General features: G+C 42.7%; 1 protein-coding gene across 5 annotated transcripts in view; it reads left to right on the top strand.

Moving 5' to 3' along the window:
• The window catches only part of DLC1 (DLC1 Rho GTPase activating protein), a 233,960-nt gene that overhangs the window by 190,716 nt on the left and 29,673 nt on the right, over positions 1-13,571 (top strand). Inside the window, exon 1 of one of the 5 annotated variants that reach the window (XM_051616524.1) lies at positions 3,741-3,813. The exons of the other annotated variants lie outside the window; for them this stretch is intronic. Within the exon in view, the coding sequence (XP_051472484.1) occupies positions 3,801-3,813 (13 nt within the window). The 5' untranslated portion in view covers positions 3,741-3,800. Of the gene's footprint in view, positions 1-3,740; positions 3,814-13,571 lie in introns of those variants that run through there. 5 annotated transcript variants of the gene reach the window in all.

A 13,571-nucleotide genomic window follows, 5' to 3' on the forward strand; every position in this document is an offset into this window, starting at 1 on the left:
TATTTTAACAAATTATTTCTTTGCTAAGCTATATAATCAATTTTTATTTTTCATCCTTTGTGAATCCATATAATAGAGTCTTTCTGAAGTACAGTGTGAACCTGGTAATTTCATTTTCAGCTTGAACTGTTGAACTTGGTGATTGAGGGCATTCAAAAGCAGACACAAATATAGAGCTCCCTGATTTCTTCTTCTAAAATAGGCAGTTGTATACAACACAAAGAATAAGACAAGGTTAATTTTGTTTACTGCTTAAAAAAAAAACACTTTAAAAAAAAGAAAAAAAAAAGGAAAAAAACTCCAAACAAACACATAAATGTTCCCTGGGATCAAATATAAGTATGATTATCCTATACATAATGAGATGGTAATATTTCCAATACTGTTTATCTCTAGAGGAAGACTTCTAGAGCAGTGAACCCATCAGTTATAAGCAGTAGAGCAGCACCTATGTTTATGCAACATAATGACTTTACTGTGTATTTTGTTAAAAAGTACTTTCGAAGGATGCTTTCTTTCATTTTGTGATTCTCTAGTAGGTGAAACAATAGCTTTCCTTCTCTGAAAGCAAGGTGCTCTTAAAACTGCTTATCTCTGAGAAGTGATAGTGCAAACACTCTTTGTCAAGAGGCCTGAACAATTAGAGACTCCTTTAAATAATTACTTTTCAGTAAAGTAAAGTGCTAGAAAATGCAAACTTAATTATTTTGCTGACACTGGTTGGAACTCAATGCTACACACAACTATCCCAGTCCACAAGGAATCCAAGCCTAGAGCCAGAGGCCTGGAAACTCAGGCCAAAGCTGCTCTATAACCTATCATGCTGTTGCTAAGAGGATATTAATACTAGTGTTTAGAATTGCAATCATGTGTCTGACAATCCTGTGTTTGTACCAGCAGGTCAGTTGACGAGTTATGAATTGCGACTTCTCTGTGTACTGCACTATTGAGAAGAAAAAGGATGACAAGGGTACAGTTAACCATTAAGGCATTGGGGCCTGGGAGGGAAAAGAGAGGACAATCAAGTCCTTATTATTAGATGCAGTCCTGCAAATCACTCCCTTATGCAGTTACAACAGAAGGAGAATTCACCTTTTAAAGTGAATAATTGTGCCTGTCGGGCAATCCTTTACAACTACTTTACCATTCAGCAAGAACTCATTGATTGCATTAAGGATAACAGTACTCCACAGAAACAATCCTCTTAGGCAGGCTACTTCCAAAATCCTGTGTCTCTGTCAGGCAGCTGCCTGCTCTTTGAATAGCCAGAGAGATAAAGAAATAAAAATATTAAAGGCCAAAGCTCTACTGATTTCACAACGCTCTTTAAAGCCGGATGAGTGATTAGGGTGGTTGTAGCCTGTTAAACACCCATGCCCCAGGTGGAATGCTCCTCTGAGCACGTTTTACAGCAGATTCGAGACTGGTGCCTTGCTTTTCAGCTCTGAAAATAAGACTGCTTAAGCAGCCCTATAGAATTCCAAGTTAAAATGCAAGCCAGAGAGACTGTATGTCTTCAAGGGTTGATAACAAACTAGAATCAAAGCCTTTCTCTTTCAGATTACCAGCAAGAATCTAATCCAGGTCAGTGATAATCCTCCAGCATCTATTTAGCAATGATCCCAGCAGACAGACTGCTCCATCACAAAAAGTCACTGTTTCTGACATTGCTGAAGGAATCCACAAAGGCTGAATGAGGGTGGTGATTCCTCCTTTACTGTGGGAGCTGATTAGCTTTGCAAGCAGAACAGGAAAGTTGAACTAAAGCGCAAACATAGAGGTTTATCAGCAGCAGCATCATTCGCTATTTTACGAAGTGGTAGAGGTAAGAATGATAACCTTTGATTTAACTACTGAGAGCTTCCCATCTGCTAAGTCTAGACCACATTTTCTGAATATTCCTCGATCTCACATCTTTGAGAAACCTCAAACAAAACTCTCTGCCTTCACATTCTTGTTTTGCGTTTATCACACAACCCTCTCACTCTGGATTTTACTTCAATGCCATGCACGTCTCCTCCTCTCATTCTTAGTTTTTTTCAGTTCCCTTTTCCACTGCTGAGCCCTTCAAACCCTTCCCATTATTTTTATAATTTTTTTTATTTTTTTTTTATCTGCAGAGTAAAAGTCTATTCTCTCCTTTTCCAAAAGCTTCCTGTGGGTCCTATACAAAAGTTTCCTATACAGAGATGTAGGCTTGGTTCAGGAAGCAGCTGAGGCAGTCCATGTTCACAAGAACCAGTTTTCCATCTCTTGTCATGATTATTCTCTCACTTCCTAGTCTACCAACAGCACAAAACTACAGACAATACATACCTTGCCTCTTCAACAGCTGGTTAGAGTTAAGAATTCACACTTTGTGTGTCTGACTTGCCTTGTAAACATACATCCTGGTGCCTTACAAGAAGCACCCAAAAATTAAGGTAAATGGGGCTGTGCAAACAAGAGGTGGAGTAAGTTTAGATATGAAGAGGTAATTGATTAAACAAGTAACATATGCAAAGTCAAGCTTGAAGATATAGTGCAGTTCCACCCTCTTCTGGGCTATTAGAGTAAATTAATGATCTGGAGTTGCGTAGGGGCTTCCAGAAACAACACTATAATAGCCAACTGGCCACAGTTTGCAGCCTATAGAAAGGGGAGATGTTTATTCTTCAGCAAATTGCCTGCTCAGGCACCACGCTATATATACTCTGTATCTGACAGATCACAGTGCAGAAACAACTGAATCTTAGAATAACACCAGTTAAGTATAAAATATGATGCTGGCTTGGAAGAAAATGAACCAATCATAATCTCTGACGGGTCTCAGGTATTTTCAAAATTTCACAGTGCTCTTTTCCATGCTGATAGTTTGGCAGCTGCTCAAAAGTAGCTACTTTGTGCCATTGTAGAGCCCTGAATGTGAGCACCAACTAAGAAATAACAATCTTCACAAAATATAGAGGAGTAAATGGTGTAGGGAGTGACTCCCAGACACAGGCCTATGAAGCCAGGCCTTACTCCAGTATCTGCAAGCTATGCCTATGGCTGTGCTGCAGTCACCATAGTGAAAACACTTGTGGGTTTCCATCTGGATCCAGACTGCGGCTTTGATGGTATGCAGGCATTTTCAGTTTTTCACAGCACTCTTCGACATGCTGCCCGGGAAGGGAGGCACCAGCATGCCCGGGCAACCCTGATGGCTTCCTTCAGGCTGAAGGCTCAGCATTCCTCCTGCCTAGGGCTGCTCAGGCCTTCCCAACCCTTGCCAATTCCTAATGTCACGGAGCCACACTGCCTTCTCCATCGGCGTTTGTCTCCTGAAAAAAAGTATTTAGAGCTTTGCTGAGTGCTTTTTATAAACCTAAACGGCCACCGCAAGAGCTGACAGCCATGAAAAATCACTCAGGAGCAAAGGGGACAGTTGCCATTAGATTGCCTTTGACCACATCACCTTTGGTTTGTGAAGGTCCCCTTGACCCCGCAACGAGGGGTCTGCGTGCGTTCTTTGTGTCATGCATCGTGCCCGGCTAACCTTGCGCGGGCTGCGCCTGCCTGCGCACAAGTGCCCTTCCCCGCTGGGCGGGGAGCGCGGGGCAGGCGCAGGGCGCGGAGGGCCCGAGCGGCGGGGCGGGCCCTGGCGGGGGCGGGGGCGCCGGAGGGGCCGGGCGGCCGCGCCGCTCTCCCGCGCCGGGTGCCAGTCGCGGGGAGCCGCCGCCGCGCAGGCAGGCGGGCAGAGGGGCAGCCCGGCAGGCAGCCCGGCAGGCAGCCCGGCAGGCAGGCAGCCCTGCGGAGGCACCGCGGGCAGGCGGGACACCATGATCCTCACGCGTAAGTTCGGGGCTCGCCCGCTCTGCCCCTTGCGGGAGGAGGGAGGTGGCGGGTTGCGCCCCCGGGGGCGCAGGCTCCGCGCATCGCGGCCGGCGTTGCCGAGAGGTGCTTCGAGGGCAGCGCGGTGGGATCTAGGGGGACGGGGGTCCCTCTTTCGTTGCCTCTCGGCGCCCGGGAAGACAGCGCTGGCAGAGCGGTGCGGTGCGGTGCGCGCCTCGGCGCGGGTCTTTACCCCGCCGGCTTGTCCGTGTCTGGGGGTTTGAAAAGCGACCACCGGGGCGGGAGCGCTGCGGGAGCCCGGCATGATTCTGTGCTTGGGAGGCGGCCGTCCGTTGCGGCTGGGGAAGCGCGGCTCGAAAGGGTTAACATGCGCAGGGCTTGGGGCACGGCGCTGCGGAGGTGCCGCGGGCGCGGAGTGGCGCGCAGGATGTGGCCTCTCTGAAAGGCAGCGTGGCCCATCTCCACTCTTTTTTGGTGGGTTTAACTTTGTTGTTGTTGGGTTTGGGTTTTTGTTTACCGGGACTCCTTGCAAGACGGGAACCGTCGGGTTTCTTTTGAAGTTCTTCGTAATTAGCCCGATGGCCTCCAGGAGCCCGGTGGCTCCCCCCGTGCGGCCGTGGCCAGCCCTGATGTCACCCCCGGCGGCTTTGATCCCGGCGGAGGAGCAGCACCTCCTGCCAGTTGGGATCAGCCGCCCCCCACGCCCCAGCCCCCTTCTCGAGGCAAACAGAAAACCGATGCTGTTTCGCAGTTTTACCTTCCGTATCACCCTCCTCTTCTTTTGCAAACAGCCACCAATGACTTACTTCCACCGTAACTGTGAAGTTGTTGAGCGTTGTGTTGCCATTAGCCTAATGAGTTCGGCTGCCAGTCAAGGGCACCAAGTTCTGTGGGTACAGCAGTCTTTTTTCTCTTCTGTGTTTTGTATTCCCCCGTTCTCTTTGGGATAATTAGAGCATTGAGGAAATAACTACATTTAAACAATGTATTTAACTAGGTCAGAAGGTTCTGCCTGATGTGTCATGGTACTTAACACATGTGAATTGAAAGACTGAGTAATGTAATTTGATCTTAGCCATCAGTTATAGATACTTTTATTTTTTTAGAGGAGAGTGATCTGTTTGAATTGCCCTGTCCTGATCAAGAAATTCCCAGCAGCAAATCAGTGACAGTGCTCTGAGTCAGGTTATGTTTTAAGGCTGTTTGTAGTGAACTTAAAGGAAATAATAGACAAGGAGATTTCATGCAAGCCTCTGAGTATGAATCTGTCAACAGTTCAGTGTCAGACTGATTCAGCCTCTGTCTGGCACGCAGGTTGCTGCTGGCTAGCAGCAGAAAGAATTGGTATTAGGCACCTCTGTTGATTCCACAGCTGTAGCCTGCTATCCTGTCTCTCAGGTACCCTTATTGGTATCCTGTAGACATCCTGATCTGCATCTCCAGTAGAAGCAACAAAAAAGAGGAAGGCTGAGGTGGCCAGGAAGCGGGATCTGTGTCTCTCTAGCAAATCATTTTGGGTTTACTACTGAATTTTGCTTGTGGGATCCTGATTAGGGCTGAGATTATTTGATTATAGTATATGCAAAAGAAAGTGTATATATTGCTGTAAGAATATTCCTTTCATCTACAAGTTCACAGAAATCAAAGCACTTGAATGTACCTTTTGTAACCTCTAGGACTTCCTGATCTCTATCTTCTTTTAAAATAACTCGGTTTGTTAACTGATTTTCTTTATCGAAAGGCAGTGCAGATACATTGTTTTAAACACCATGGAGCTATTGTTAAACTTCATTTCTAAGTGGCAGTTATAAGCCAGAGTATATCTTGTCATGTTTTTGTTTGGGTTTTAAATCTCAATTGTATAGGTTCAGTCTCGGATTTTTAATTCTTGCGTCAGAGGATCTTCCCAGCCAGTTCTGCAGCTGCCCTTGCTGGGCCAGTGGAAAAGACATCTGCTAGTCATGGAAACTCACTAATACTCTGTGTATTTTGCCTCTGGTGCGACCAGGAAAAGGTGCTGCAGTTGTCTTTAGGCACTGATCTTGAATGTTTATATTTGGATTCTTAGAAGAGGGAGATGAGAGGTGACTTGGCTTTACTTTCCTGCTTCTTCTAATTCATTACATTCTAGGCAATGGTTTGAGGCATGTGAATTTATGAGTTCTGAAAATATTTGGAGATGCAGTTTGCATGATAAAATTTTTTCTGGTCAGAACACCACAGTGTGTTATGTTTGGGCTTCTTGAGAGATTCAGACTTCTTTTCCAGTTCCCCACTGATTGAAGTTGTGCTATTGGCTTCAGCATAAACTCAACTGCAGCCTTGGCTGGTTAAAAGGAGGTGGAGGAAGAGAACTCCTGTGTTTAACAGGATGGTCCTGTACTGTAAACAAGCACTTTTCATGCTTAACTATCCTTCCTAGCAACAGGAAGAAGGAAATGAGGCTATGCAAAAGGACCCTGACACATTTCAGACAATGCCAGACCCACCCTAGCATTCATACAGTATAGCCAGAAGACTTGGGGAAATAAAAATAACTTCAGATGTTTCCCCTTCCTTCCTGTACATACTATAGAAATACAGCAATCAAATGATCTGCAGTTCAGAGAAAACTTGCTGGTTTTTTCTCCACTAAACAAAGAAATTATGACCCTATATAATTAATATATCTTCATTGGGTATCATGTTGTTCTGCCTGCAGTCAGATCCTCAGTGTTTCAGGGGGAATGAATTACAAAACATTGTATTATCTCGTATCATAGAACTATTCAGGTTGGAAAAGACCCTTGGGATCACGTGAGTCCAACCATCATCCCTACTCTACAGAGTTCACCCCTAAACCATATCCAGCAATGCCACATCCAAACAACCCTTAAACACATCCAGGGATGGTGACTCAACCAATTCCCTGGGCAGCCTATTCCAGTGTCTAACCACTCATTCTGTGAATTTTTTTTTTCCAATGTCCAGTCTAAACCTCCCCTGTTGCAGCTTGAAGCCATTCCCTCTTGTTCTGTCGCTAATTACCTGTGAGAAGAGACCAGCACCAACCTCTCTGCAATGACCTTTCAGGCAGTAGTAGAGACTGATGAGGTCTCCCCTCCGCCTCCTCTTCCTCAAACTAAACATTCCCATCTTCTTCAAGTGTTCTTCATAAGATTTATTCTCTAGGCCCTTCAGCAGCTTCGTTGCCCTCCTCTGTATTCGCTCCAGCACCTTGATATCTCTCTTGAACTGAGGTGCCCAAAACTGGATGCAAGACTCCAGCTGTGGCCTCACCAGTGCTGAGTACAGGGGGACAATCAACTCTACTTCTGCTGGTCACACTATTTCTAATGCAAGCCAGGATGCCATTGGCTTTCTTGGCCACCTGGGCACACTGCTGGCTCATATTCAGCCACTTGTCAATCAGAACCCCCAGGTCCTTTTCTGCCAGACACTTTCCAGCCACACTTCCCCAAGCCTGTAGTGTTGCATGGGGTGGTTGTGGCCCAAGTGCAGGACCTGGCCCTTGGCTTTGTTGAAGCCCAGACCATTAACATTAGCCCAATGATCTAATCTATCCAAGTCTCTCTGCAGAGCCTCTCTATCCTCACACAGTCATCTGCAAACTTACTGATAATACACTCTATGTCCTTTTCAAGATGATCAATAAAGATGTTAAACAGAAACATTCCCAACACTGAGCCCTGAGGAACACCACTTGTGACCAGCCACCAGCTGGATTTGATTCCAGTGATCACCACTCTTTGGGCCCCACCATCCAGCCAGAATGATGTAGGGAGTGTAGATATCCAGTAATTTGGGTAATTTCAGGAATTCCAGGCGTATTTCTTGCTTGTACCTATGCCATCAGTAATTCTGACTGGTGCAGGGTATCAAAATTGTCTTACGTGGTTTTTATTTCCAAAGTTTCTTTTAAAGTCTTTTCTTTTTTTCCTTATTTTTATTCTATTTTCCCCCTTCTCCTGTTTCAAGGAAATAACAGTCTCTTCCAGCAGTGATGAGCAAGTCTCATGAAAGGGGCAGAGGACTGTGCTGCTATTGGAGCTTTCTTGTTCTTTTCAGTTGATGTTTTTTCTGCTGTACTTGATAACACTGAGTTCTACCCTATCCCACACAACATACCTTTGAAATCGTAGGTCTAATCGTACAGTAAATCATTGACATAACTGGTAGAGATAAAATAAAGTCAAGAATTACTTAACTGGCTGCCTTCAATTCATAATTTCATTACCTGAAACTTACAGGCAATACTAGACATCTTTCTGAAGTACTTCAGTATCTTTAGAAAAGCATTATAAGGATTGTTATGTTAGGATGAATATTCTTTCAAGTATTGTCTAGTATTTGTTTCCCTGGGAGAGGATGGTGCTAGATGTGACTGGATCAAGAAAAAATTATAACCAGCCTCTCTTCTAATGAAGACGCAATATGATGGCTCACTTACTGCTGGTGGGGACAGTTTTTTGAAGTCCAAAATGGGGCAGAATTCCTTACACTTGGTTTTAAATAGATTTATTTTATATTTGTCAAAATATCTCTATTCAAATGCCCACGTCAGTCTGTGCTAAATACACTTCCTGAGGAGATGCATGAAAGACATTTACTGAAACCAGCGGTGGACATAGTTTGACCTTCCCCAACCTATTCTTGTCATTTACTGAAGATTCAGGATTAAGAGAATATACCTCTCTGCATTCTTCCATTTTGGGGATTTCTTCCTGTGATCCTGTGGATTCACAGAACTGGGTGCTCTGCTGGCCACTTTTCCCTCTCCTCTCCATATGTGTATTGCAGACAGATTTCCTCTGTGTTATAAGATACAAGAAACTTTACATTGTGAAGCTTCATGATCTGTTTTAATTTCCCTTCTTCTTTCCATACATAGTCTCTCTGCTTTCCTTTGCAGTGCTGCATTGACTTTGCAGTGCTACCATGGCTTTGCTGTATCTAGACCATTCTGTCAAAGTGTGACCATTAGATCAAATACTGAGAAAAGGACTTTCAAGTATGCAATACCACAGACGGAATACAAACCTGGAAAAAGAAAGTTCCTAGTAATACTTGCTTTGGGAAAATACAGGCTTGTGTCTTTAATTCTGATTTAGGAAAAGAGGTGTGCATTGGGATATCACCAGCTTTATGCTGGGCTGTTTCACTGCCACTGGTATTTTGTATTTAGCGTTTTATCAACCAAACAGGGTGCCATTTGGGAAGCGGGTTATCAATGAGGTAAGTAGTAAATGGTTATGATGCAAAGGTAGTCTTCCTTCCATACACCACAGATGGTTTTGAGGTTCAGGCTTAACAAGCTAGAAGAAGCAACTCTGTATGAAATCTACTTTCATCTGTATGAACCATTGAGACAGCTTAGATCAGCTCTTGTATCATTATTATTTCCTAGATCTGAACAGGTAACTCTGACTTTGGGCATTTTTAGAGGAAATATCTGTTATACGGGACCTACTCTTCCCTCCCTCCAGAGCTCAATGAGCCTTTGATTTGAGCTTTGCATACAGTGTGCAAGTTTACTTGCTTGCAGACAGGGTGTAATGGGAAATTTATGCTGGGCTTGGGAGTAGCAATGGTTACGGTTTGCCCTCCAGTATGTTCTCAAAGGTCACTCTAACCAAGTCACTTCTGAGGGAAGGTTAAAGTCATCTTCTGTTTCCTGGTCTTTGGAGGAGGATTCATTTCTCACTCTGGAATCTGTCAACATGACCTCCTTCAGAGGATTTGACTAACTTGTTTTCTCTGCCCCAAATAATCCTCCTCCAAGACCACCCTGTGTTAATCAGGCCAGATAAATAACCCATGTGCCCAATTATTTCTTAAGGTTTTTTTGTGTCACTTGACATCTTGTTCCTCTTCATCTGTGAACTTTCTTAAAAAATGAATGGAGGAGACAATCTTTAATCTATAAAAAGTATCATTCTTTGGCAGGAAAACTGCTATATGAAGCTTTAGTTTTCTGCTTAAACAAAGTTAGTTATATATTGCATTGTTTTCTAAATTTCTTTCTTAATCCTCATGTATTATACTCAAAATGCAAAAACCAGTTAGGAATAAATTACTCTTTACAGGGTCAAGCAGGAGTTGTGATGGTCCTTTTGTGTCCCAGAACATGCTTTCCCAAAGTCTTCAACAAATTAGGAAGCAATGCAGCTGACTGTGCAATTAGAAGCATATTTAGTAGTGTGAAAAATAGGCAGTAACTGCAGTATGTTCCAGAGTGTATGGGGAAAGTGCTTGACAGAGACATGAGGAGTATCCTTTATTCCAGTAGCTCCATATTAAATCCTGAAATGGTATTCCTTTGATGCTTTTTGGAGCCTAACAGTTGCTCTAGATCCTCTTGACAGAGGAGAGGACCTCTTTCCAGGCATGACATGCTGTGGGGATGGTGGTTGTGCCCTCACTGCCTTCCTGCTGCTGGGCGCTGCCTTGCCTTGTGCTCTGGTGAAAACCTGGGCTGCTTCCCATGCTTAGGATGGGCCATACAGCACAACTGGAGTTAGAGAAAGCAGATGTCTCGTTTTATATATGTATTTTAGGGTAAAAATAATGAGGAGAACTGTGAAACTGATCCCCTTTATTCATGAAAAAGAGTTGGCTTTTGGAGACCTGTGGGGCCACGTTGGGAACGGCTTAACTCGGCTGAAAATAATGGAGGTTCCCATTGATTTCATCAAGTGCTGTCTCTCTCCTTAAGTTTTGAGATGGAAAACTTTTAAAGTTATTTCAATGTGCGGAAGACTATGAAAAGGAAATTCAAGTTAATTAGATTTTTGGTTCACAAAAGCAGTGTTGTGTTTCCTGTGCTAGCCAAGAAGGGTTGGTAATCAATTAAAACTACTATATTGTGTAACCTGGTACAGTTCATAGGGAGGGAAATTACATGCATCCAACATGCACCTATGCAGATATTTTGGAAACCAGTCACATACATATATAGTATTATATATATATATATGTATGTATATATATTTTTTTTTTAATTTAGCTTTCATCATTAAGGGAATAAACAAACTTAAAACCCCATCAGTGGAAGTAAGCCATTTGCTCCTTCCAAAAGCTCTGCTGACAAAAAAAAGTGTTCAAGCTTCCTGACTTTTTTCAGAGAAAATATCAATATATGATCTTAAACATCTGTTTCCTTACTTCTTCATCTGTTCCCACACAAATTCCAAACATACTCTGTTTCTCCCAGTGTCCTGTGGTTTATGCATAACATCAGCAGCATAGTTACTGTCTTGCTGCAAGGCTTCGTAACTTGAAAAAGCCAGTCTCATATTGAACCCAAAGCCATCAGGAGCACAAGGAGAGTGTTTCTTCAGTCATCATCATAGAATTGAGAAATATTTAAGTAACATTCCCCACCACCATGTCTTCCTAGGGTTTTTATGACTACAAAGCAGCATATATATTTGGTGTCATATATGGTTTCTTTCAAGAACTTGTGTTTTTTTTTCCCCCAGAAAGCTTTGGGTAAGAAATGTTTTCTTAAAATTGCGTGTGCATCCAAATCAGTGACTGTTGAGGAAGGCAGCATGAAGTGGAGATCACAGCTTGTATCATTGGAAGCACAGGGAAATACAGGAACACCTCAAAAAAGGCAGCTGCTATTGAAAAATGTAAGTTGCATTTTAAAGGTGAAAGAAGTGAAGGGACCATCTCGGGAAGGCTGGTAGCTTTCTTTTCCAAACCTGGAAGTTCACATCAGTTCAAAAGCCATACTTACTATTCTTTTGGGCTCCATGATTTTTCTAGAAAATAATCCTTCATGGGCTGAATGTGTCAGACTAATATTTTAGGACAGTTGTGTAAGATTAGATTGTTCTCTTAGAATAAGAAGAGTTTCCAGCCGTGGTAGAAATTTGGCAAGAGTTTTTAATGGGATTTTCAGGATTCTCTAGCTTTTAGTGGTTGAATGTTTATTGACCAACTTACGACGTTTCAGTGTAAGAGTTCGTTATCCTTGTAAATTGCTGTTTCTTCATTAATTGCATTTTTACTTCCTTTAGTCCTTGCTGTGTGCTGCTTTCTTGAAAGGTGTGGAAAACTAAGTTAATGTTACTGCTTAAGGAATAGTTAACTATACAGGCTTGAGAAAAAACAGACTTATGAAAAGGAATTTAATTATTTTCAAGCTACAGTCACATTTCTTCAAAGTGAAAACCATCTGAGGCCATGGACACATTGCAGGCCAATTCTAAGGAAATCATACTGTCCCAGCTTTAAAGGGCTGTAGGCATATGACATTACACAGAACTGATTTATCAATTTCAGTGGCTGGCCTGCTTATTTGTAGACAGCTGCCACAGTGCAGTTTTTTCCCAGTTTGTCTCAGATTTCACATCCGTGTTCATGTATCTATAGTCTGAGTGGTCGGATAGTGTGATCAAGTGTAGTGTTGGGACCATAATTCACAAGTCAGGGATGTAATTCAAGCTCTTGGAAAAATGATTGCTTGAAGTTGGGCAGTGGAATTCTATCCAGAGAGTATTTCTCATATATACCACAGCTGGTCTTAAAAAATATGATCCTGAATGAGCTCAAGCTTCTTAATAGCTCGGGACAGCATTTTGGAGTGAGAACACAAATTTTGCAAAGCACCAGATGTTTCAGAGGGACACAATAAGTAGGGACAGGTAATTTTGATACAGACAGAAAAAGAGGACAAGCTTCTGAGCATGCAAGCCCTTTTTCAGCTATTAAACTGAAGCATCAGTCCTGAATGGTGAAGAATCCCTTTGTGTTCCATTTTTGCCTTAGAAAATGCAGTTTATTGAGTTTTCCAGTAAGGAGCAAGTGGGTTCGTCTCTAGCATTCATGGTGGGAAATCTTATGCTCTGCATTTTAGAGGAGAGACTCTCCTGCAAGCTAGTTCAGGAAGATAATTTTGTATTACATTTTACTTTTTCTTTTCTGAAAAAGTACAGTAGTGAATTTCTACTGCAATAGTGTGGTCAAAATTAAGACCAAATTAATCCAAACAAACCAGCTGATAGCAATAGCATTGGAGTGAGCCTTCAGCAATTAAACCTTTTTTTTTTTTCCTGAAATTTTTTTTTGAGAGCATTGATTTGACCAGTCTTGACACAGTTTTTTGTAATCTGCTCTCTCACCGAGCCAAAAGGTGAGATGACTAGAACTAACTGATGTGTGAAGGTGCTAATATGGCTATAAAGGTGTCTGAGTTGAGGCAAGAGGAAACCATCTGCTTGCAAGAGCTGTTCTTATGATGTTTAGCACTTAGGTGAAAATGGAGTCAATTCATGACTGTACAAAGCTACATCTGCTTTGCACCTTGTCCTGAAGACCCTGAAAAAGCTGGTACTTGTGTGTTATTTCATTAAAGCAAAAAGAAAGGCAGAATGAAAGCAAATTATCTTGCTGCTGCTATCTAGGCTGCTATAATTCTATGATTCTGAAAGTAACTTTATTGCAGCATCACACTGTGTAGTTTTTATTTTCTGTAGGAAGGAAGTTATCATCCAACAAAAAACTATAGACAACTTAGAGTTCTCCCTTCTGCAACTGCAGTATCAAGCAAGGCATGAATTGATACATTTTTGCTATGGAGTTTTAAAGTTGGAAACTTGCAGGGTGAGGAACCAAGATTAACTGAAGTTAAAAAGTTAGAAGTTTCCATTTTCACTTACCAGTTTGGGGAAGAGTTGGGACCTCCTAACCCCCAGGAAGTGGGTAAATAAGGACTAATGGTTCCCAACCACACACAAAAGGAACTCCTA

The sequence above is a fragment of the Apus apus genome, chromosome 4 (genome assembly GCF_020740795.1).
Source record: "Apus apus isolate bApuApu2 chromosome 4, bApuApu2.pri.cur, whole genome shotgun sequence".
Taxonomy (NCBI): domain Eukaryota; kingdom Metazoa; phylum Chordata; class Aves; order Apodiformes; family Apodidae; genus Apus; species Apus apus.